The sequence below is a fragment of the Epinephelus fuscoguttatus genome, linkage group LG15, assembly GCF_011397635.1.
Source record: "Epinephelus fuscoguttatus linkage group LG15, E.fuscoguttatus.final_Chr_v1".
NCBI classification, from domain to species: Eukaryota; Metazoa; Chordata; class Actinopteri; order Perciformes; family Serranidae; genus Epinephelus; species Epinephelus fuscoguttatus.
Genome location: NC_064766.1, coordinates 21,664,213 through 21,688,993, shown reverse-complemented (window position 1 = coordinate 21,688,993; position 24,781 = coordinate 21,664,213). Strand labels below are relative to the sequence as shown.

Sequence of the window (24,781 nt, the reverse complement as noted above, 5' to 3'; positions counted from 1 at the left end):
GTGACATTTTAATGTTTTGCCTTTGATTTTGTTTACTGTTGGCTTTGCTGACGGACAGCCTGCTGGCAATGTTAACATGCTAAGACATAGCACCCACTGCCCACCCTCTGATCTCCACTGGTAAGCTAGCCCGGGCTGCTCTGCACTGTGCGCCACCCAGGTCAGGTGTGAGCTAGGTTAGCTAGCAGCACTGATCATTTGCAACTACCACTGGAAAACCATCCCAGTGATGGATGACATCACTGCAACACATTAAGCCACCCTCCAGTCTCCCCCAAAGTTGTCCCGGTGAGAATGTCGCTTCATTTTGAGCCACAGAATTCTTTTAGCATTGTTAACTAGCAAAACCAGGTGTGTTGACACTGCTAACGGTGCTAACAGAGCTAACAGTGATGCAAAAGGGGTTTTGCAGCTTAAAATTGAACTGATTACTCACTGAATCGACCTAGGGGACAGCATACGGTGGGCTCAATGTTTCCACAAAAATACTATTAGTTCAGGATGGTGTTACTAGCAGTAAACGAGTGGTGCAGCTAGCTAACGTAAGTTCCCGCCCAACCTGGGCGGTGCAGAGCGGCTAGCTAACCAGTGGAGACTGAAGGGTGGGCAGCGAGAACTACGTTTCTGCATGCTGATGCAGCTCGCTGGCTGTTTAGCCTATCGACCGACATGCGTAACCGGTCAAGAATATTCTCGGCGGTTAACAGATTAATTGCTGACATCCCTAAAGTGCGCAAATCTGGGCGAGTATTGCTTGAACCAAGCAACACGTCGCGTGGCCTGTATGCTGATGCACTGAGCAAATTAGGACTTCTTCATGGCTAACCACTACAACAATTTGATGTTCACTCATTTGCATCGCGTCCAGTTAAGAAGAGGTGTAAGGGTGAAGCTGCACCACTCGTGTGCCCAAAAAAACAAAAAAACAAAAAACAAAACAAAACAAAACAAAAAAACGATAAAATAGAACAAGAAAGCAGGTGGGCTAACAGCTAGCCACATGATAAGCACAACATGACAAACAAGGACCTCATAACATTAAAAACATACAACTATTTGTCAAAAGAATAAAACCTATAACGCTATACTTACAACTAAAGGTTTAACAGTTATAGCTGAACCCCTGTTAAAGATATGAAGCCTGTTAAAAAATAATTTTCTTATTTGGCAAATAATAATAAAATGAGATAAAGGGGGCGAAGACAGAAAATAAAATGGCACAATTTATCTGAGCTTTCAGATCAAACTATCAGAGAACTACTGTACTTGCAGATGGGGCGTAAAGTTCACAATTGCAAACGTACTCCTTCGCCTAAAACAAAGTAAACTATTTCTACGTATAATGAAAGCAGAAAGAAACAAAGTCACATCTATATAATGGCACAAGCATACCGGGAGAGAAGAAAAAAAAAAGAAAAAAAAAAAAAAGAATACTATGGAGACATTTACCCAGCGTTTGATAATCAAAAAAAGTAAAACTTTTATATCAAGATACTTCTGTGTCCACTTTAAAGCATATTGTGTGTGAAAAGACTGAAGTACTCTGGAAATATGCCATGTACAAAATATCTTCCCATATAAACAACATTCACACAAGGCACTTCATTCAGTAAGAAAAGAGAATCACAGTCCTTTCTACCACCAGAAACTGCCTGCATAGCAACAATACGAGGACAAAATCATTTCAGACTTTTGTGTGGTACCACAAAAGAAATTTCGGACAAAACCTTTTTTTTTTTTTTGGTTTTAAAATAAGCACTTCACCGAATAGTAAAACTTTGTTGGTTTGAAAATAAAGACCAGAGTTCACTCCTCTTAGCATTTTGTCCCCAGTATTATTAACTTAGGACACTCTGAACGCTTTCTGGTATGGTTTGTGTGAAACACAGTGCTCCTGGGATATTTAGTGTTTTATTTTTTTGTTTGTTTTAAATTTTCTGATGGCACTCAGAAGGCAGCCGTTCACCAGGAGATGAGAGCGGAGACGGGGTTAACATGACGGTTTCCACAGTGAGACTCCAAGGCGTCCCCTTGGGGCAGAGACAAGAGGGGCGCGTGTGGGAGGATCTGCCTGAGTCTGAGAGATGTGGCTGTAGGAGGGGGCAGAGATCGACAGAGAGGAGGATGGAGAGCACAGGCGGCCCTGTGGTGTGTCCTGCTACCTGCCTCTCAGATTCTGCAGGACTCCGTAAACCTCTTCTTCTTTGCTGAGTCCCTCAAAGAAAGGCAGCAGGTCCAGGAGCTCTGTGTCATTCATATCGTCAAACCAGGATTGGACAGGAACCTTCAGAGACAGGAAAACAACCTGTAGTTAGCTTTTATTTTAACACCAGCTACCGACAAAATTAACACCGTACTGAAACACGAAGAGAGAAACCCAAAACAGTATTTTTTTTTTATTTTTTTTTTAAAAAGTGACTGAATCTCAGAGCAACTTGATCTACCTTAGTATGAAACATTAAAGGGAACGTTCAGATTTTTTGAAGTGGGGCTATACGAGGTATTTATCCATAGTGTATTACACACGGTAGACAGCATGCCTCCAGTTTGGAGAAGCAGGCTGGGGTACTGACACAGAGGCTAAGCAATGTACTGCTGGGGACAAAGGCAGCAACAAATTGTACTTTAGCCACCTATAAAAATCATTATCAGTTAAGTGTATGCTATATGTAGGATGTTTTGTTGCCAATTTAACTTGCTTTCTGACAGCTCAGACGATCAGTGCTTTAGGAACTCACAGCATTTTCTGGGTGGAAAATATAAGAGGCGGGTGAATTGTCAACAATGATGACGTTGCTGAGTTCTCGTCCCAGCCGGCTGAGGTCTTTGACATAGTTCCCTCTGTGAAAAACGCAGGACTCTCTAAAGAGTCGCGCTCGAAATACGCCCCACTGGTCCAGCAGGTCTGCCACAGGGTCTGCATACTGTTCAAGTCAAACAAACACACAAACAACATGTCAGACTGCTACAAAAACAAATATCACACTGGATTTCACAGCTATACATCTTTGGAAAATGCACATAATAAATCAAACATTACAGCACGTCGTGTAAACACATTATGATGCAAATCCTTCTGGTCACATGCCTCAACTAAAGGGCTAACAAAACAACTTGCAAATGCTACACTTTAATTACAAAGGAAGCAAAGGCTGTAACAGCTGTGTTTACCTGACAGGAAAAAAAGCCTCAGGAAAAACTACACTATGACACAACAAGCACTACTGACACCTAGCTTTAAACACAGCATGAGGAACATCCAATGACTACTGAAACATCAGGCCTTTAATACAGTTATTGCTCTGTCTCATTCATAAAACTTACCCATGCATTATTGGCTAAGATGGAAAAGACGCAGATGGAGAGCGAAGCAGAGGAAGTGTGAAAATTCAGACAGCAAGAGCAGATGAAAAATACCAGAACAAGGAAATAGAAAATGTTGTTCCACGGTCACTGACTTGGAACTGAAAGACACATGAGCGCAGAAAATGTCTCCGGGTCTGAACATACCTTGGCAAGACTGGCTGTAAAGAGCACACATTCAAACAGCTCTCCCATCTTTTGAAGAAACTCGTCCACGTGGGGTCGTTTCAGCACATATACCTGCAAGACACAACACAGGGTTTAGGCAGAGTAGGGGAAAAACAACATTCAGGATGTAACATGAATGTCAGACACATGAACGACTAAAAGTCAAAAACGCCTTCACAGTATTAAGACAGTATGATGTGGGGCTGCACGACATATCGTTTCAGCATCGACACGGCAATCTGTGCTTGTGCAATAGTCGCATCTCAGCTTGTGCGATGTCAAATAAGGCACATTAACTCAAACGGGACATATTACAACTTTTATTGCTGATTGATACAAAAGTAAAAACCCACACGGTTCTTATTTTCCAAGCCCTCCCCCTTAAAGATAACTGCCATTTTCTAACATTAACTTCATCTATCAAGATTCGGGGTACAGTGTGACATTCACACTCGGCTGCAAACTGCCCAGTGCATGCTGGAGGTCACGGTGTAATGAAGCCAACAGAACCGCATCATCTGTAAAAATTAGAGATGCAATTTTGAGGACCCCAAACCGGACCCCTTCCTCGTCCCGGCTGCGCTTTGAAATCCTTTCCATGAAAATCGCAAACAGGATCGATGACAAGGGATGTTGTGGTAGTGTTTGCTGCAGAAAAATTCCTGCTACTTATTTTTTGCATTATCAAAAAACTCCAGCTTGGTGACCAACATCTCTATAAGGCATCATTGTCACTCAGTTTAGGTGCCCTCCTCCTCCTCTCTTTGCTCAGCGGTTGCCACCCAGTGCAAGTAATCATGAATAGGCCAACCAGGATACACACAGCCTATCCTGGATTACTTGAACTGGATCACAGCCATTCTCTCCAGGATCTTCACACAGAAACAAAGTGTAACTCGTGCTTCTAACAAACAAAAGAAAACGTCACAAAAAAGAGTCTTTTTGTGGTGTGTGTACAATACCTGATGAACGGTACCATCGATCTCCACTGGAACAATAAAATCTGCATTGCTGATGGGCTGTGAGAGGAAACACAACAGCATTATCAGAGTTATCCAAACTGTTGGTGCAGTACCACAAGTGATCAGCAGAGGTCCTGCAAGGAACGCTAAAACTCTGCAATTCACAGACTGTCAAATCTCTGGAAGGAAGAAGAAAATTATCAGTCTCTTTTTTGCCAAGACAAATCCTCCTTGTTGTCCCCCCTCCTTCTGCAAACTCACTAATGATCTAACTTGACAGGCAACGAGGTGGTCGCCCTCAGACTGGCTCTGGACAGTGAGTACGAAGAGGGATAAACAGGAAGAGGAGCAGAACGAGGTCTACACACATCATGTTCTGGACTGTCACAAAAACAGCCACTGCAGGATACTACTACTGCACTTTAGACAACTTTCTACATGTGACAATGCTTGTTCAAGCTTAAAGGGACAGTTTGGATTTTGTGAAGTGGGGTTGTATGAGGTACTTAACCATAGTCATTGTATTACCTACAGATTTACATACATTTAGATACATTTACACAGAGATCACGCTGTAGGGCCGCTGCAAAGTTCCTTCTGTCCTGCATTTCTACACAGAAGTAAACAATGCTGGCATCTTGCTGCTTCAGTGCGACAGCATGCTGGCATTACACACACAAAGAGGCGTGACATTTACTACTACAGCATCAACCTCTAGTGTGACATAACAAACGTCTCAGCAGCACTTTCTAAAGAACAATAGCATAACATGATGATTACAATCATTTAGTGTCCCTGTTATATGGCAGCTGATCTCGTCTTCTGCTTGGAGGGTGCTGCTCCCACCCTCTGGAACTCACTCCATAAAGACATCAGAGACTCCCCCTCACTCTCCGCCTTCAAAAGAACCCTCAAAACACACCTTTTCAAAACTGCCTATGACCTCTAAATTCAGTGTACTTCGCCCTTTTTGGACTACGTCCCTCTCTACACCCCTATGGATTGTCATCTTTTTTTTGATTAATGTTGTTGCTCTCTCGAAAGTGTCTTTGAATATCCTGAAAAGCGCTATATAAATCCAATGTATTATTATTATTATTGCAGGAGCTCCCAGACCTCACTGTTTTCCCAAATTGCAGACATTTTCGGCTGCTTTTCTTCTTCTTTGGGTTAGCCGCTAACAGCTATCCACTACTTTTAAAATCTCCCACCTTGGGGCGCACACATAGCACATTGTCAAAACATCACACTTGTCCTGTCAATGATCTTGTCCTGCCAGCTGTCCCTTGTACACAAACAGCATTTTGGTGCTGTATTTTAGACAGCTTGGAAATCATTATCAATTCAAGTGTACGATATGTTTAAATATTTTCAACGCTTTACCTTTACCTTACCTGATATTGATTTTTTTTAATGTGGCTAAAATACATTTAGTTGCTGCCCCCATCCACAGCAGTTTACTGTTTAGCGTCCGTGATGGTACTCCAATCTGCTTCTCAAACTGGGGGCGTGCCAGCTGACATCTACTGTAGGTAATAAGCTCATTATAAAAAAGTACCTCAAACAACCCCACTCCAAAAAATCCTTTAAAGAGTAAATTGTGGCTAGTTGTAACTGCAGCTGGTTGTCAACACCAGCCAGGCTTCACACTTTCCTATAACCACCCTGCTTTTATTTATTTAAATGCACAGTCAGGACTGTAATATTGCCCCTGATCATCCTCCACCACCTGCTCCTCTCCTCACTTTGTTTACTCAGTGTTTTAATGGACTCAACACAGCTTTGACTTCCTGCAGGTTATTGCCTGACAAAGATAACGTCAGATATAGAACATGTATTACTCTCACTGCAAGGCACACATACAGCACGGAGCTCAAGTTAAATACACTCATTTTTTCAGGGTAGTAAAGGGTCTGATTTTTTTTCTATTGGTGATTTGCATTTTTCAAGCAAAGACTTCGATGGTCAGCCAACTGGTGACTGTACCTTTGTTACACAGAAGGCCTTAGCCAGCTCACACTCACTGACAGCTGACGACTGTGAACAACAGCAACAGTAGACCTCAGTTTTAACTTTAGCCTGTGTTTACCTTGAATGAGCTGTGGACGAGCGTTTCATCCAAGTCAATCACCACGCACTTTTTGCCATAGTCAGATATGATCATCTCTGGTAGGAGGTATTTGGCTGGTGGCTGTGGGGGAAGATGAGGCATATAGTGTCAGATACATGGAAAGTGACAGAGACAGAGTGATAGAAGACGTACACTTTGCATAAATTAATGTAGACGGCTGAGCAGAGAAGCAAAAACCATGTTAGGAAGAGCATCTCTACAGGTGATAATGCAGCTGAGATAAAGCCATGTCTGAAATGATGCATCTAACAGACCCATCGCTTTTAAATGACACCCTATGGGATTCTTAACACCAGATATCCCCCTGCTGCAGCCACCTACCCAGAGATGGTAACGCTGCCTTAAAGGTATACTATGCAGGATTTTCCTATTTTCTGTACTCAGGACGTATATGGGCGTGCAACCCCACTGCGGTCAGGCAAGGTCGGGACTTTATAAAGCGGTAACCACCAGGTGCAAGACCGTCAGCAGCAGACATGCATAGCGAGGTGGAACGCCAAATGAGAGTGAATCTCTGGTTGGCTTTTACTTTCACTTTGGCTGGCGAGTAACAGTTCTGCACAGTATACCTTTAAAACCCCTTCAGTTTTAAATAAATAAAACAAAGGCCATGCAAAGGTTAGCTGCTTTCAGTTTTATTGAATTAACTCAAACATAAACCTTTTCTCTGAAAATGCCAATCAACTTCAAATTCATGTGTGAGCATGAAAGGATGAAGTCATGTGGGAACTACGCCTCAGTGCAAACAGTTGTGATGGATCTTAAAGGGACAGTTTCCCCTGAATCAGAAGCACATGTTTTTCCGCTGACCTGTAGTGCTGTTTATCAGTCTAGATTGTTTTGGTGTGAGCTGCCGAGTGTTGGAGATATCGGCCATAGAGGTGTCTGCTTTCTCTCCAATATAATGGAACTAGATGGCACTTGGCTTGCAGGGCTCAAAGTGCCAAAAAAATAAAATAAAAATAAAATAAAATAAATTTGAAAAACATCATATTTACAAATTTACAAAATCCAGACAGTATGATTATTAATACCGTCAAAATCCAGATGCTTATCTTTCTATTAGCTTCATACCGTAGAGGCTGTAATGAGGATGTATTGTACGTGGTGCACATCACACACCACCAGTGGTCTGTCTGGTGGAACATACAGCTGAGCTGACCAACATGGCGACTGCCAGTGGTGGGGATAATGTCACAGGACTGTAAACAGCCAGCCCACAACAGCAGAGACAGACTGCAATGGGAAACAGCAGATTTTCACATCTAACGTGGTGGACTAAGGGTTTACTATGATCAAACAAGAGGTGGTGATTGGTGGCACAGTGACCTGACTAAGATGGTTTTGGTGAGTTTTATTTTGTTTCTGTCGAGTTTGAATGAAGTGTGTTTTACAATAAGTTAACAAAGTAATTAAGATAATGTTTGTCTAAGTTTGGTGAAAGAGAGAACTTGAATCATGCCTCACACAGATACCATCATATACAGTATACCCTGGTGAAATTTCAGGAAGGTATGAAAAAATAGATACGGCCAAAGCCTACTCATCAGCAATGTCTCTTTTCAGAAATAACGACCTGGTTATTTCAGAGCCTTACGGGGCAAAGCCTCTCTTCCTGCAGGCAGGTGCCTCTGTGTCCACAGCTGCCTGTACTTAAGAGCATCATAATAGTGAAAAAACTACTGCTCGACTTGAAGCTGTCTCAGTCAACTGAGGGGTCTTTGACTGATGATTCAAACATTCGACTTTCAAAGGGTAGCTATCGTAACCAGGTCATGATTTCTGGAAAAAGAGACACTGTTGTTGAGTTTTTTTGTATTTATTTTTTGGGTACTTTAAGCACCAAAAGCTGAGTGCCATCTAGTTCCATTACAGTGGAGAGAAGGCAGACATCTCTACAGCTAATATCTCCAACACTCTGCAACTCACACCAAAACAATCTAGACTGATAAATAGCACTACAGGTAAGAGGAAAAATACAGATTTTTGATTTTGGGGTGAACTGTCCCTTTAAGAGTTGAGCTTCATACATTCATTGATGGGTGATTGAACCAGTACCAGGCTGGTTTAATTAGTTCCACCCTTTAGTTGAAGAAGCAAACCTAAAGATGAGGAACTACTGTGAAGCTTAACTCTCATTATTTAATTCAATTGCATGGCTAAGCAGCACAATAAATGGATTTAGGTCTGGCATGGAAGCACCTGAGGCCATTAATACAAACAGTTTTACACTGAACTTGTTAGACAGTTAGTGTCACAGTATTTCTGAAAGCATACAAACCACCAATTGTCACTCATGCAGATCAGGCACTGAGGCATCACTTAAACCCACAGGTGCATATACACCTTCCATGCAGCCAGTGCTACGATCGGCTGAAAATGAACCGCAGTACGGTTGCAGAGCAAAAGCTCTCTGAGGAGCACTGGAGCCCACACAGACAGGATGTGCCAGCACCAGCCCACTCAGCCTGCATGCAAAGGAAAAGAACAAAAAAAGGCAATACATACACTAGGGACAGGGATGACCTCGACCTGGTCAGACTACAACACAGGAGAGATAGACACACACATACAAAAACCGGGTGAGGGGCAGGAAGGAGAGCAAAAAAAGAAAAACAAAAAGGTGCACAAACATAAAGAAAAAACAGATCGCATGTGTTTGGCGGAGCAGCACCTTGGGAGGCGATCCATTCTCCTCAACAGGTGGAGGCTGGGAGCTGGTGTTGGTGTTGGTGGCTGGCGGGTCCACATTGTAGTTGCGGAAGCAGCAGAAGAATGTGCTGAAGATGCTCCGGCTCCTCTGCTTCTTTAGGCTGCTGTTCGACTGGGACGCTGTCAAAACAACAGGAGGGAGTGGGAGAGCGGAGGGTGAACAAGTGGATATGCAAATCGATGTTCTGTCACAAAAATGGAGCAGGCTGAAGCTGGGAAGCATTTACGTTTGGTTATTTGCATGCTGAGCTGCGGACGCTGCTGGAATAACTGCGAACAAACTGTTATATGTTCATTACAATCCTCCTAAGTGGCCACGGTGGTGTGAGCTGAGCTGAATCACAACAATAGGTGAGACCTTGACAGTGTGATTAACTGGCATTAGCGTTGGTTTCGTTGACCCGGCCTGGCAGAACCACTGATCAGAAAATAACTTGGCTGGCCAGGGTGACTTCATCAGTCACACATAGCGACAGTTCAGAGCACGCTCTGCTCTGATTGCAAATCGTCTCTCATTCCAGGACTACGGAGCAGGGCCTAAATCAGACACCAAGCTTTTATTAATAGTGACAAGTTAGAAGCTGCACGCTCCTCCCTCCTCCTTTTTGCCCTGCCGTGGATCCCTTCCCCTGATTGGCCTAGGAGTCTCCATTTTGAAAGCTTGCTTACATTTCCCTCCCATGTTTCAGCTGGCAGGTGAGTGACTGAAGCAGCCTGGACGTGCACAAGAGACGAGGAGGGGAGGGAGGAGGTGGGAGGCCCTCAGACCCCGCAGAGCCTATACAAGGCTGCATTCCTCTCCACCCATTAGTACCCCTCCTCCTCACCCCTCGGCTCACACAACCAGAATGCTTTTGCAACTGAAGACCAGCGAAGAGCAAATAGCATTATGTCATGTCTTTTGGCATCTTGATATTGTGCCACTTTGTGCTCCTGACCTTAAACAAATACTCAACAGACATTTGTCAAAGGAAACACAGCGCCAGAACAAAACACATCAAATGACTTGTACACGACAACAAACTGTAGTCAACCCTCACAAATACCCCAACTATTTTTACATCAATCCAACTTTGTCAAGTGTTTTTCCAACATCACATTCCTACATATCATATTATCTCGAGGCAACAAAAGCAGCCAGAGGCTCAGATCATGTCATGTTACGATATAATGCGGAGTTTCCACACTATTGTTTTAAGAAGATTACATCAATTCGAGATTCCATGGTTAAAAATACTCATCAGTGCAGGAAAGCTGTCAGACACTGACAGACTAACAGCATGTCATGACCACATGAAACACTTTGCCTTCCCGAACTCTCTGTTTTCTATCACTGGCTTCCAGTCACATTAATTACTGCCTTTAGAGGCACGGCACACTGCGCCGGGTATTTAGACTATATCTTATCAGTGACTCTAGCTCCTTCACCACAAGATCATTTAAAGGTCCAGTGTGTAGGATTTAGGATATATTGGCAGAAATGGAATATAATAAGTGTGTTTTCTTTAGCGCGGGGGTCGTCAATGTTTTCCAGGCCAAAGACTCCTTAGCTAAAAGAAAGACAGAGCAGGGAACCCCTCAGGCTGGGCAATTAATCGAAACCGACATTAGGCCCGTTTCCACTGAAGAAGTTCCTGGTACTGTTTGGGGGGCAGGAACTACTACAGGAACGTCCTCTCGCAAGGCCCTCTCAACCGCCGTGTCTCCACTGAGAGAGAGCGGAGTACGAGGAAGGTTCCTGTAAAGTTACGGGCTCTGGATGTGACGTAATCATTGCGCAACCATTTACCGGGGCGACGTAGGGACGCCGTTAGCTGATAGCCCTTAACGGTGTCTGTAACTCACTAAAGGGCCCGTGAATTTTTTTTTTTTTTTTTCCAGCGGATGTCTTAGTTACAACAAAAAATTTTTTTCATGGGCCATTTAGTGAGTTTTTTTTACATGGTGGCGGAAGCTATATGAACGAGCTAACCCTCGTCTGCTGAGTTTTAAAAATGGCGGCTATTTTGTTTCTTTCTGTTGACATCACATCCCTCCTTGAGTATATCCAATCAGCACCAAGTAATCCCCAAGCCCCAGCCAGGAGTCTTTCGGGGCCGTTCTGAGTACCTACTCTGAGGCAGGAACTTGTTTACCCCCGTAAAAGTTCCGGAACTCTGTCCTTCGGGGGTGGTTCCTGTGGTGGAGACACGCACCAACGGCCCCGGCCCCGTAAATTTACCCCAAAGTTCCTGCGGTGGAAACGGGCCTATTCAGAACCTCTAACAAATGTTATCTTGCCCATGTCAATAATTCGGGCTTTTTAAAAATTCTGTTAATACTTTCCCCAATGTGTGTGTTCATGTATTGTTCCCTTAAAAATGTACTACTGCATGTTTAGTCACATGACTCCGCCCCGTCCAAATACCAAGCCAACTGAGCAACTTGAACAGCTTGAACAGCTTGTACCAAAGAGAAATGACGCGCCCGTCACTTTCGTAAAGACAACACTGAGCAGAAAGAAATTAAATGTAAACACTGCGAAAAACCGTTTCACAGACCCAAGGAAATACCACTGATCTGTTTTAGCACTTGGAGCAAAATCATGTACCAAATATGAACAGTGCATTGCTACAAAAAAATATGATTCAAGTATTTATTTAATACAGTTTTAAAGAACTTCATTTTTACTTTAAAACTAAAATGTGGCCTTTTTTCTAATTTTCACATGACAATATTTAAAATAATTTATTTTGTTTAAAAGAAATGCGAGTTATTTATTTTCTGCGTTTTCAGGGAGCTTGCTTTTTACATTCAAACTAAAATGTGACCTATTTCGTTAGACGTTTTCATTTGAAGAGATGTGTGTTTTGATTTCAATTGTTTGAAACATTCAATAAATAACCATACATCATTAATCTGTGTGTGTTTCCTTCGATTATTTTAAAATTACAAAGATAAGATATGCACTCTTTCATTATATAAAAATATCCAAGTTTTATTAGTTGAGTATATTGACAGTACAAACCTTGTCAGTGAACTATGAGGGCAAATCCCCCCACAAAATAATCGTTTATTAATTGTAATCAAGGTAAAGTGTTCAATTAATCGTGACTGATTTGAGGTTGTATCGCCCAGCCCTAAGACCCATTACTACATACTGTATAATATGGAGTTGCATATTAAATTTGGTGTACAATAATGTGAGGGTCAGCTAAAAATGCTGTGTATAACCTAACCTTTTTATGGTGCATAAGCCATAGAAATAACAATTATTTGGCAGATTCATATACATCATGTTTCAATGTTATATAATCAATGTTGTGCACTGTAAATTATCAATAGATTTTATTTCTCTCAGGACCCACCATGGGTCATGGACCCCCTGTTGAAGACCCAGGTTTTAGTGTATCGTTGTGTTTTCATGAACTTAGAATGTCTTTATATCTACATAGGGAGCGGGTCCTCATCTACAGAGTCTGCCATGTTTCACTGCCATGTTTCTAAAGCTGCCATGATAAGCTATACCTGAGGCTGACCGGTCGGTCACCGGTCATGACCGATCAAGCTCAAAACTGGCCGATTACAGCCATCAGCTGAAAGATCAGTGCATCAAGGGAACAACATTAAAACATTCAGTGACTGTTTTAAACACATGGATTTGCTCAGTCAAGCAGTGATAACAAAGTAGTATGACTGTATCTGGCTTTTAGTAATGTTACTGTTTTTTGTTATATATTATAGTTTATTTTATTCTAATTAACTATTTCAGATTTTGTTTTTAAAAAAAGCGCAGTTATCTGTTGATGCAATTCATTTACATGGATACACTTTTTTTGGAATATACATACACATGTAGCAAACAGTTTAAGATTACAAGAAATAATAATAAATGAGACAAATTAGCAGCAGAGTGAGACTGACATCACTTTTGTAAATGCAAGTAATGCAAGCAAAAAAAATCCCACAGGAAAACCCTATCACATCTTCTTAGTGTCCACAAGCAAAGAGGCATACTGCAAGTGCTATATTTAAAACAATAAAACCGGATGCATAAGAAATTCCTGCTGCTGCCCAATGTTTCCAGAGTTTAAAGGCCACCATCTGACCCACTGGAAAACTTTTTCACATCACTGCAACAACCACCCAATTATCTGTGATGCCCCAGCTATAGCTGATCACATCTGCCACAGTAAGCTCAGTTTAAATCTAAACATCAACCTAATCAGGACGACATGATTTATCTTTTTAAACTGGACTTCGCCTTGTCATGTCAGCTTTGTGTTACTGTAAAACTGGGACAGGGAGGCAGTCGCCAGCTTCCTGTGACTCATCACTACAAGTGGCTGCTGTATTGATTCCTGCACAAAGACCCTCAGAAAACACCCAAGGACTACTGAGTCATGCACAGAGCGGAACTGAGCCTCACACACACGCATCGCTCACCTGGAGTCAATGCCACTAATAAGAGGGTGCACTGGGTTTAATCAATCAAGTTACAGGTCAAAGTTCAGTTCCTTTATTCACATGTTTTGCACAACACAGTCCAAGGTTTTATTACCAAAAACATTAACTATTTATTCCCCAACAACAATTTATGGCTCTTGGCTGTTATGTCTTTAAAGGTACAGTATACCCACCACAAGGCTGTCCACATACAAACACACTTTATATCACCCATCAGTAGGTCTGACAACTTCCAGTGGGGTTCAGACCAGGGAAAAACACCTCTTTCCCTAGGTCAAAAAGTATATGTTACGTCCTACACTCTTGAGTGGGTTTGTGATTGTTAACGCAGCTTTGTGTAAGGGTTAGCCTAATCAAACACAGAGGATTAATCACTCCCTTTCCGCATGCTGTAAGCAATCGATCCGGATCAATATATCCATTCAATGATCAACAATCCAATATCATTGATACTGATATATCATACACCTTCATTTTGAAAGACGATGAGGATTACGTTATTTACTGGGAAATAAATCAGCAATGTGGAAATATTTTTGATGATGGACAAAATAGGATCAACAGAGAGAGCACATGCCGTATGTAAACAATGCTGTTACGGGACAAAACAGGATGTACCTGTCTGAAGGAGCATCTCACTCAGTTAACTTCTCACTACAGCAACATTAGCTGCTCTGTTTCAACAATGTTTGGCTGAAAAAACATGCATGCATTCTGTCAGGAGATACAGTGACGTAACCCAATGGTGAGTAACAAAAATAGTAACGTTACATGTAATTTGTGGAGCTATGAGCAGACGAATAACTCGCTAGCTGCTAGGCTAATTTATGCTAAAAAAACAAAGGTGTGGCAGCATCTTCTGTAACAGATTGTGTATTGTCTCATATTGATCACAGGTCCCTGAATTGCAATAAATCGAAATCGCATCGTGGCAGACTTTGTACTATCAGCAAATATCATATCATTGTCCAAAGAATCAACATAATATTGTATTGTGATGAAATTGGTAATATACACTCCTACAAAGCAGTGGTATCTTAAGACCCAGACACCAAACCAACATCAAAGAACTAGTTGCGATGAAGGCCTTCTGTTATGTTGCCTTACATCGCCTGGGTCTAAGCCAAAAACTTGCACCTGAACACACTGGCAAGACAACAGCCAACTAGGGCGACAGATGCTCACTGAGGGCCCGACACTGCCAATGGCCAGTCGTCGGCTTGGTGCGTCAGGGCCATTAAAACTTTGTAGTTGGTGCACTGAGCATTTGTCTAAGTAACACTACGGACATCTCTAATTGAATTGGACTGGAAAACTTTCCACTGTATGTCAACAGTAAACATGCAACAGGCACTTGACAGAGTCTAGTGTCTTTATTTCTCTAATATAAAAAATAACGATATGAAAATGAAGTGAAGCCTCTCACTGACCTTAAATATGCATATCTGCATACAGAGAAAAGGTGTGTGAAGAAGGGAGGCAACAACACATGCCGACATTATTAAGAGTGTTTTATAGATAGTATAAAAAAAGGTTTGCTTTTAAGAAGAGCAGAACACAGAAATCTACAGACTGTGAGAGGCAAGAGTCAACAGAGGCAGTGATACAAGCAACCACTTCTATCACCTTGAAACCTGACATGTTCCCAACTTTGAGGAATGTTTGTGAATGCGCTGTGGCTACAACACAAGCAGCCGTCAGAGTCGGCCTCAGCTCTGCAGTGATAAGCTCTTAACTTCCACCATTAATGGATCTCTGTCTTAACAATCTAAAGATATAATAATGCTAAAGACACAATATATAATCACAATGTAAACAAAAGGATCATCCCACCACCAGAAAAACAAAAGACTGGAACCTGCTCTTGTTCCCAAATGGATTGACAGGTCTTTTGATCACTTACTAACCTTAGACAACAACTGAAACTTTTTTAAAGGTTATTAAATTCAAATTGTTATCTATTCTACTATGCTTTATTTTCTATACTTGCTTATCCTGCACCAGGGCTGGAAACTACCCCAGAAGCGAGGTATACCTTTGATGGTGGTCACACAGGTTCTCATACACAGGCACTTTAAAGTAACCAGTTTGCTTTATCTGCATATATTTGGACTGTGGGAGTAAAAACCACACATGCACGAGCAACTCTACATGAAAAGGCCCCAACTGGACTGTGGATTCAAACATAGAAACAACAATGAACAACAATGAATGGTTACGAACTGGACCAGTGAGTTTCTATTTGGTTATTCCTTGATTGCAACTGTTTGATGGGTTTGGTGCATCTGTTCTGATTATTTTGTTCTTGTTCTGTCCAAAAGTGTCGATTTGTCAAAGTCGATCGAGATAAATATCATGGACACTGGTGGCTGTTAACTGAACCTTTTTTTATTATCAATATATTAAAAATAAAATGGAGTGGGACCAGGAAAGTTTTTAACTTCTTCTTACCCCTTTTGAACATGAACGGTATTGTCTGAGTTGCTCATTTGTTGCTTATATGTTGCTGAGGATCCCACTTGTGTTTGTTGTTATTGCTTATGAGTTATATTTTGTGAGTGTTTTTGTATTAATCAAAAACTGTGGCCACAAGCCATTTAATAATGCATCATGTATACGAATACTGCCCATGTATATTTTTCAAACAATATGTGTATCTAATTACCTCCACCAAGGAGGTTATGTTTTCGCCCGCGTTGGTTTGTTTGTCTGCAAAGTAACTGGAAAGGTTGATAATGGGACAAGGAACAGATAAAATTTTGCTGGTGATTGGTTGAAGCGAAGTGGATAAAATAATAAAATGGCGGGAAATCCAAGCTGCTTGGCGGAGGTCTACACTCTCCGAGTGCTTTTCAAGTTTCCGGAATAATTAACTGAAGAGCACGGTTCAAAGACATTTATAAAAAAAATTTAAAATGATTTTAATATTCAGCATTATGAGTGTGTTCCTAAAATGGGAGCGCTGTTGTTTGAATTAACGGAGCGTTCTTTTTCTCCAAGAGTTAACGAATGGTTGGGTTAATCACACACTCATTCCGGTTGGTGCTCTGCTGCTCCGAGACTGTGATGCTCTGAATAACAGTACCACACATTCCAACAGTGCTCTGTATTTACGAACAGTTCTGTTTGTGGAAAAAAAACAACATAATTTTACCCAGTGGTACAAGGGAGCTAGTGGTCTACCTCTGCCTCGATTGCTTGTGTTACAGAGTGATTTTGGCAAAGTCACAATATTACACAAACAGACTACTGATGCCGACGCCGGGAAGACCAGCAGCTCCCGTGTTCAGTGAGGTAAAATTACTGTTTTTATCAATGTAGTCTGCCTTTGAAGAGAGTGTACATAAGTTTTACTTTGATTTCAGTTTCCCGATGGACAGAGCTGTCTGTTTGAGAAGTACTGAGCATGTGACTGGTTAAATGAGACTTGGACTATACTACACCAGTTATGTAAGAGGTTGTAAACACATTTCCATATAGTTTTGTTAATGTCTCAATGACCCATGACTTTAATTCATCAAGAATTTTCTCTTTTTGAATTCTTTGTTCACTGGAGGTATGTCAGAGCCAGTTTTATTCGCAAATTCAACATGACATGGGTGAGTAATTGTTATACAAATGGTCATTGGGGGGGGGGGGGGGGGCAAAATCTTTTTGGTTAAAATTACAGTGACAACCATTGAATCCCTGCATTGTTCAGTGGATACCACAGCATATAAATCAATCCTCAGAAACATGTTTGGTACCATGACTATAGAGGAGTATTTATCTTGACAATGAAGGATCATGCAAGAGATACCTTACATATCTCATAAATGCATTATGGCCCTAGTGTAAAAATCTGAGTAAAGAGGCTACTTTAAAATAGTTAATACATCTCTTCATTAACACCAACAGAAACCCCAAGGAGACCAAAAAAGACTCACTAAGCCCACAGCCCTTCTTCTCTTCTTTTGAAAACTAAAGCCCTGAATGACTGTGAGAATGAAGAAAAAATGTCATCATTGTCATCTTTGCAAGTAGTTATACTTGGCCTCGAGGTCAGTGGTGCCCTGGCCAACAGGGCAGCTATATTTAGGCTGCTGCTTGGCAGCCAAACCAGTGTGAAAGGCAGGCACATGTCGAAAGACAGCCAGTAAAGGAACACTGAGAGCAAAGGTGGTCAATTTCTGTCCAGACAGTTTGGAGCCTGTTCAAGCAATGGCAGACTACCTGTCAAATTCCTTTAGGACAGCTGCTGGGATGGTCTACATGTGAAGTGATTTGCGACAGATAGGGGACAGTCAAATCCCTGGTTGACTGTGTAATGAACAGATAAAGCTAAAAAATAAAGCTAATGATTCTGCTGTATACTCTGACAGTGACAGAGTGGTTAAAGGAACTCCTGGATCTTTTCAAAATTCCTTTTAATATCACAGCTGTGCCCCTTACTCTCAAACCTGTTTTCACAATGTCTAAAACAAATGGAAGAAAGGACATGGCCATAATATTACTGTAATGATGGTTATACTTGACTTTGCCCCTTGGGAAGATTTCTGTGTGACTCATTCTTAAGAAAAAATGGAAGAAGTAGGAAAACAAACAGCAGCATCACTGCTTTTCTTTGTCCTTTAACTCATCTGTTTCCCACAGAACAGACAACTCTAATTACTCAGGGAATTAACTGTTGTGCAAAATCACACCTAATAATGGCCTCTGTGTGAGTGTGTGTAGTGCTGCTCAAACTGCTCTGTTGGTAAAATATGAGATAGCACTAAATGCTACCAGAAAGCAAGACTGCATTAACATGACTCCACAAGGAAGCCTGTTGTCTCCGATTTAAATGTCCTAAATGACATTTGGTCTTGGTTAAAGTTCGACGACCTTCTGTGTATCCTTAACAAGGATGACACAACTTTCCAATTAATCATGTAGTCTATAAATAAAGACAAATCCACATCATGAGCCCAAAATGATGCTGTACATTTGCCTTTTTTCTCTGACCAATAGCTAAAGGATTTTTTTTTTAACAAAAAAACAAAGCAAAGACAAATTTTCATTAATTTAGCCATGGCCTGCAAGTGAAGTCAGTTTTCTTTATATAGCCCAGTATCACAAATATGTCTCGGGGGGTTTCGCCATCTGGACAGCATACAACACCCTCTGACCTGGACACTCGCTCAGTTAAGGAAAACCTCCCACCAAAAAACTTTAACAGGGAGAACATGGAAGAAACCCCAGGAAGAGCAGCAGAGGAAGGATCCCTTTCCCATCATGCACTGTCTGGTATTTTACTGAGTTACTTTAACCTTTCATTTTATTTACTTTTAACCATTACCCAGGGTTCCCACATGTTTTCATGAACAAAATTTTCAAAAACTTTTCCGTGCTTTTCAAGGACTCATAACACAATTTTTATTTCGGAAAAGCATGCACATCACTCTTCATTATCACTCAATGACTTATGGAGAGGGGGTGGGATTAAATAAGTTTATACTTCTTCCCACTCCTTTTCAAATATGTAATCAAAGTAACTACGTATTGACAATTGCTTCTAAATATGCCTCTCATTGTCTGTAAATATTACTTTCTTTCTGTCTGTCTGCTTGTGTGTATGTTCATGTCTTTTTTACATTTTTGAAATAAATATCAAATCAAACTTAACAGAAAACAAATTTGCCGTTGAGTCACATTATGTGGAAGGTTATTCACAAAAGATTACTGTGAGAATTAATTTCATTACAAATAACAAAATCCCATGGCTTTTTCAGGCCTAGAAAATGAAATTGTGAAATTCCATGACTTTTCCAGGTTTTCCATGAACACGGCAACCCTGATTACCAGATGAATCTTTCTATCAACTAACCACTTAACAAACTAATCATTTCAGCATTACTCCTACCCAGTGACCCTAAATGACTTCACCGTCACTTTTCCCAACACAACAGCACAACCACCAAGCATCACTTTGTGACTTATAAAATGCAAACCTTAAAAATATCTTCTGATAGCTTTCAAACCAAACAACTATATCCTGATAATATCTTTACTGAGGCAAATATCAAGCAGCAATGAAATATGCATTTTTACTGCCATACATTCATATTGCATAGGTCAGTCCCTGCCTTTATTCTCCAACATACACGCAATGATATCTCACATGACGCACACATATGTTCAAATCACATATCATCCATAGTAGCTACGGAGGGATACCTTTGTACCCTCAGAGGACATTGCATTGTTGTGCATGAAAGACTTAAGTTCTCACATTACTAATAGTCTGACATGCAAGGTTTGAGATGTGATACTGATACATGTCCCATGGGCCTGCGTGACCCACAAAGTGTCAGGGTAGCCCCCAGGAATGGGAATGAATGGACATTAGCAGCTATGATCTTGAAGGAGAGATCTGACCTCCACTACAGCGCCTGCTTAAGTGTGAGTGGAGAAATAAATAAAGAGCAATGACAGATGGAGTGTAAGTGAAAATGAAGGGGACCATACTGACCTTGAGATCTCCTTTTATGTAGGTGACTGTTAACTAAAAGTCAAAATAACAGTTCTATCTACAATAAGAATGTATTTTTATTGGAGATAAAAATGGAGAAATGCCTTCCTAGAGGATAACTTTGGCATTTTTTCAACTTAATTTTCATATGTTTTTGCATCTGAGTGACTGATGGAAACAACAATTTCTGAAACTGGTTCAGCATTGAGAGAGAGTGCTGCAGTGGGCAGTGAAAAAACAGGCTGCAATGTAACCAGTCAGTGCTCCACTCAGTCATTTTATGTCCACTTAAAGTGTTCATTTTGTCACTGACAGGCTCAGATTGTCAGAAGGGTCTGATATCAATATGGAAAGGATCCCTACAGCGATAGACCTCCTTGTTAAGAATAGTATTCTTTTTGTTCAACCAGAAACAGCCCCGAAATCTCCATTGCCAACACCAACCCGACTCCATTGAATATCATCATTAAACACACTTCATTCGAAGTCGACAGAAACAGAATAAAACTCACAAAAGTTGTTTTGGTTCATCTTTTCACTTTTCCAACAACCACCAACTCTGGATTGGTTGAAATTAACTCTTAATTCACCCAGCTGGTTGTGAAAACATCCTGGCTCAATACACACTAAAAGGACTGTTGATCTAAATGGAGGTTGGTGGGTTTGGTGATAGTGATTTAAGGCTGTTTCTGGTAAAACAAAAAGGATCTTACTCTTCAACGTAAAGGTCTGTCTCTGTGGTGATCCTTTCTATAATTTTGTCAAACATGTAAATAAATAATCTGAGCCTGTCAGTGGTAAAAACAACCACCTTTAGTGGGCATAAACTCATGATGCACAAATGCCCTGAGTGGCTGCACTGCGGCCTGTTAAGTCAGCCCTCTTACTCAATACTGGACCAATTTCAAAATTTGTTCCAGTAAGTTACTCAGACATAAAAACATGGATAATAAGGCCCAGCTTGAAAAAATACCAAAGTTAACATTCATCTGGTAGTGGTAACACACAACCCAGAAAACACATTGGACAGTGTTCATCAGAGATAAGGCAGCTTCAGTGTCTACAACATGGACCAAAGGAGATAAACTGATAGTAATGTAAATCAGTGCATCCTCTGATGGCTGTGCCACATCAAGGGTTCATGTCTAACAGAAGATTATGTTCTAATTCACTACACCAGAAGTGTCAAACATACAGCCAGGCACGCCAAAAAGTTTAATCTGGCCTACTGGGAGACTTTGCACAACTAATATTGATGCACTCGTGAAGGCTAAGAGGGGCCAGCAAGTTGAACAGTTAGGAGCCTTTTTGCAAAATATTGTCAGTCAGCAGTTTCATAACAAAGAATCTGTATCAGATGTCAATCTTTAAACAATAAGATCTAACCCTATTGTTAAGGCTGTGTCAAGACTTAAGATGAAGATGGTTTTTAAGGCAGGGGAAGACTTAATCTGCTTCCTCTGTAGCTTTCTCTTTAGTTTGGTGTGGTGATGACAGTATTACCACACAGGAGTGGAAATGTATGGAAAAATGCACATGGAATGACAGTGAGGAACATACTGTAAAGTCAAAAATACTTCTTTACACTAAAAGGAAGTTAAAAAAAATGTAGGCGTTGTTATTTACAGGTTATTATGCGATGGTTTTACTGGCCCGGCCCACTTGAGATTAGGTTAGGCTGTATGTGGCCCATGACCTAAAAGGAATTTGACACCACTGCACTAGACATTTTATATCCAGCATTACTGTCCAGATACGTCCTCTCTGTATGCACGTTTGTGTCATCCCAAAAAACATCTTGCTAACCCGCAAACCAAACCACCATGAACTCCTTAGTTTCTTGTGGTCATGGTTCACATAGTGAATCACCTACTAGCAGATCACTCAGTCCAGCACTCATTACTGAAAATTAGGAGCTTTTGGCGAATTTTGATTTGAACTCTTCAATTAGGCTGTGAAAATATGTATTAAAAGATCAAAGTCCTAGTGATTTAATTCTTTTCTTTAACTTGCAGAGTTCACAAGAAGTTATCTTTAATTTCACAGCAGTTGTAGTGAGTAGCCATTTCTATTTTTCCCCTTTATTTTGATTATTTTCTAAGGACAGACTTTTTTTTGAACATATGTCCATTAACAAAATGGTTTCAAGTTTCAATTACAGTAATAAAATATTAATTCAACCAATGAGAAATCTTATGTTTTCATTCTTTTAAGAGTTATTCTGTCTGAAAATAAAATAAATTCTGAAACACTGTGATATTCTGATATTTTCTGAGATGGTTACTGAACTGTGAAAATCTCATACCATTGCAAACCTATCTGGGATGAGGGTGTTTTCTGGCACAGGGCAAGTTTAGCAGATCAAAATATTTAAAATGTTTCATTCATATAAATGCTTTAAAACAATGTTTCACCCCAGAAATGAAATTAGGGTGTTTATATGTAACTTTAAGACTTTTTTGTTTTGGTTTTTTAGGGCAGGACGTAATTTGTCCCAATTCTCAAGAATGAGTGATCACTGACAGCATTTAGTTCACCTCAGTCTGAATCTGCATCTGTCTTCATCCCTAAAGACGTCTTACTACCCCACAAACCAAACCACCATGAACTTTTTAGCTTCTTGAGGTCATGACTCATAGAGTGATTCACCTACTAGCAGATCACTCAGTCCAGATCTGTAGCCAAAACACGAAAGTAAAAGTGAAATGCCAGACATTTAGGAGCCAAGACTTGGCATCACTGGGTTTAAGTTGGTGTGGACAGCTACTCCTACGCAACACATGTGTTAACGTTAATGAACGTTAATGAGATAAAACCACACGTCCTGACACCGGAACGCTCTCCGTGTTTAACGCGCAACATACAGGCGTTAAGCCAGTTCAATAACTTCACCGGGACGAGGCCGCTCTGATAAACTTGTTGCTTTCTAAGAGTTTGTTAACCAACGCTAGTTATGTTCGCAGGTTTCATATGAGTCACACAAACAGGCAACCAGTGTCTGCAACTACTGGAGCAGATAGCAACCGCGAGCTAAAGGCTAACGTCAGTTGAGAAAAGTAGTTAGCCGGCTAGCATTAGTTCGCTACCGTGAATTGAGTTTTCCTTACCTTTTTCCTGGTTAAAGGATATTATTTCCTCCTCCTTCGGGTTGGAAACCTGGGTTATTATGGACATGTGGTCCATTTAGACGGGTGGTTATTCCTGTTTTGTTTCCCACAATGTTATTCGTACTAGCGCCCTTGCTTCGTTTGCTAGCTACCGTTAGCTAGCTGTTTAAGACGAGGATGACCAGCCACCCCACAAAGCCAGGCAACCGTCCGGGGCGAAGTGTTGTGGCAGCGGTGGTAGCCAGCCAGCTAGCACGGTGGTGAATGGAGGCCAGTGAATGGCTCTCATTTATGGCAAAATATCATCGCTGCCCACAAGTATTTTCAGAGCAACACCCGACAGCGTATGCGGCTGAAAAGAATAAACACAAAAAGCAACCGAGTTGCTAACTAGCTGAAGTTAGCTTGGTGTTAGCGAGTTAGCTAGCTGTGAAGCTCCGATCATCCAAAATGTGAGGCCGTGTCTGGAACAACGCTGAAAACACAAGGAAGCCCGTCGGATCGGTCGTGTCCAAAAGCGTGTATCGAAACGAAGTTATTGGGCGTTAAAGTCCACTTTTAAGCAAACAGTTCATATCTGCTGGCCCTACATTCCCCGTGCAACATGGAGGCTTTATGTATTTTGAGTTGCATCTGAAGCGGGGGCACTCGGAGTGGGAGGGGGCGGTTTGTTTCTGTGATGGATTCTCTCAGGCAGGCAGTCTCGCCGCACTACATTGCTCAACCCATGCAGCTGGCTGGACGCGGCTCTCTCAAGCCTCCTTTCCCTCTGTAATTACTGCCGCTCTCACGCAACAAATTATAGCTCTTTATTATCAGCATGGAAAGAATACATTCAGACATAATGCACTTTGTGTGGCGGAATATGGCGAAGCCTGGCTTTAACGTGCTCCTAGGCGAACAGCAGCCCGTCTAATCCAACCAAATAGTTGACGTTTATCCAAAACCCTAGTATGCGCTCTGTCCCCGTGTGTGGGTGATGTTAACAAGCCGAGCGCGCCACCGAGTGTCTACATAAGGAAAGTGCTTCGAGGGTACCCTGCAAAGTGCACTGCCTGCTCATACGCTCACCAGCCACTTTGTTAGGTACACCTTGCTGGAAACATTCCTCAGAGATTTTGGTCCATATTGACATGATAGCATCACACAGTTGCTGCAGATTTACCAGTTGCTTATCCATGATGCAACTCTCACGGTCCACCACATCCCAAAGGTGCTCTATTGGATTGAGATCTGGTGACTGTGGAGGCCATTGGAGTACAGTGAACTCATTGTCATGTTCAAGAAACCAGTTTGAGATCATTTGAGCTTTTTGACATGGCTGGAAGTAGCCATCAGAAGAAGGTACACTGCAGTCATAAAGGGATGGACACGGTCAGCAACAATTCTCAGGTAGGCTGTG

General features: G+C 41.4%; 1 protein-coding gene across 2 annotated transcripts; it reads right to left on the bottom strand.

Moving 5' to 3' along the window:
• Positions 1-1,455: 1,455 nt before the first annotated feature.
• LOC125901725 (CTD small phosphatase-like protein) lies at positions 1,456-24,040 on the bottom strand. 2 transcript variants are annotated; one of them, XM_049597591.1, is made up of 8 exons: positions 23,380-24,039; positions 9,299-9,456; positions 9,133-9,165; positions 6,583-6,684; positions 4,494-4,550; positions 3,511-3,603; positions 2,739-2,924; positions 1,456-2,284 (listed from the first exon to the last, which is right to left on the bottom strand). In XM_049597591.1, exons 1-8 carry the CDS (start codon positions 23,453-23,455, stop codon positions 2,159-2,161), a joined length of 831 nt encoding a protein of 276 aa, XP_049453548.1. In that variant the 5' UTR covers positions 23,456-24,039; the 3' UTR covers positions 1,456-2,158. The 2 variants fall into 2 exon arrangements, with proteins under 2 accessions (XP_049453548.1, XP_049453549.1); XM_049597592.1 differs by lacking the exon at positions 9,133-9,165 and having other exon boundaries at positions 23,380-24,040.
• Between the last annotated feature and the right edge of the window lie 741 nt (positions 24,041-24,781).

What these genes read in the sequence shown, in the direction of transcription:
- LOC125901725 (XM_049597591.1), bottom strand. Translation starts at nt 23,455, where the DNA reads ATGGACCACATGTCCATAATAACCCAGGTTTCCAACCCGAAGGAGGAG. An exon ending in AGGTCATCCCTGTCCCTAGT is followed by an intron (nt 6,685 to 9,132) that starts GTATGTATTGCC and finishes CTTCCCCCACAG; the next exon opens with CCACCAGCCAAATACCTCCT. An exon ending in TTACAGCCAGTCTTGCCAAG is followed by an intron (nt 2,925 to 3,510) that starts GTATGTTCAGAC and finishes TGACTTGAACAG; the next exon opens with TATGCAGACCCTGTGGCAGA.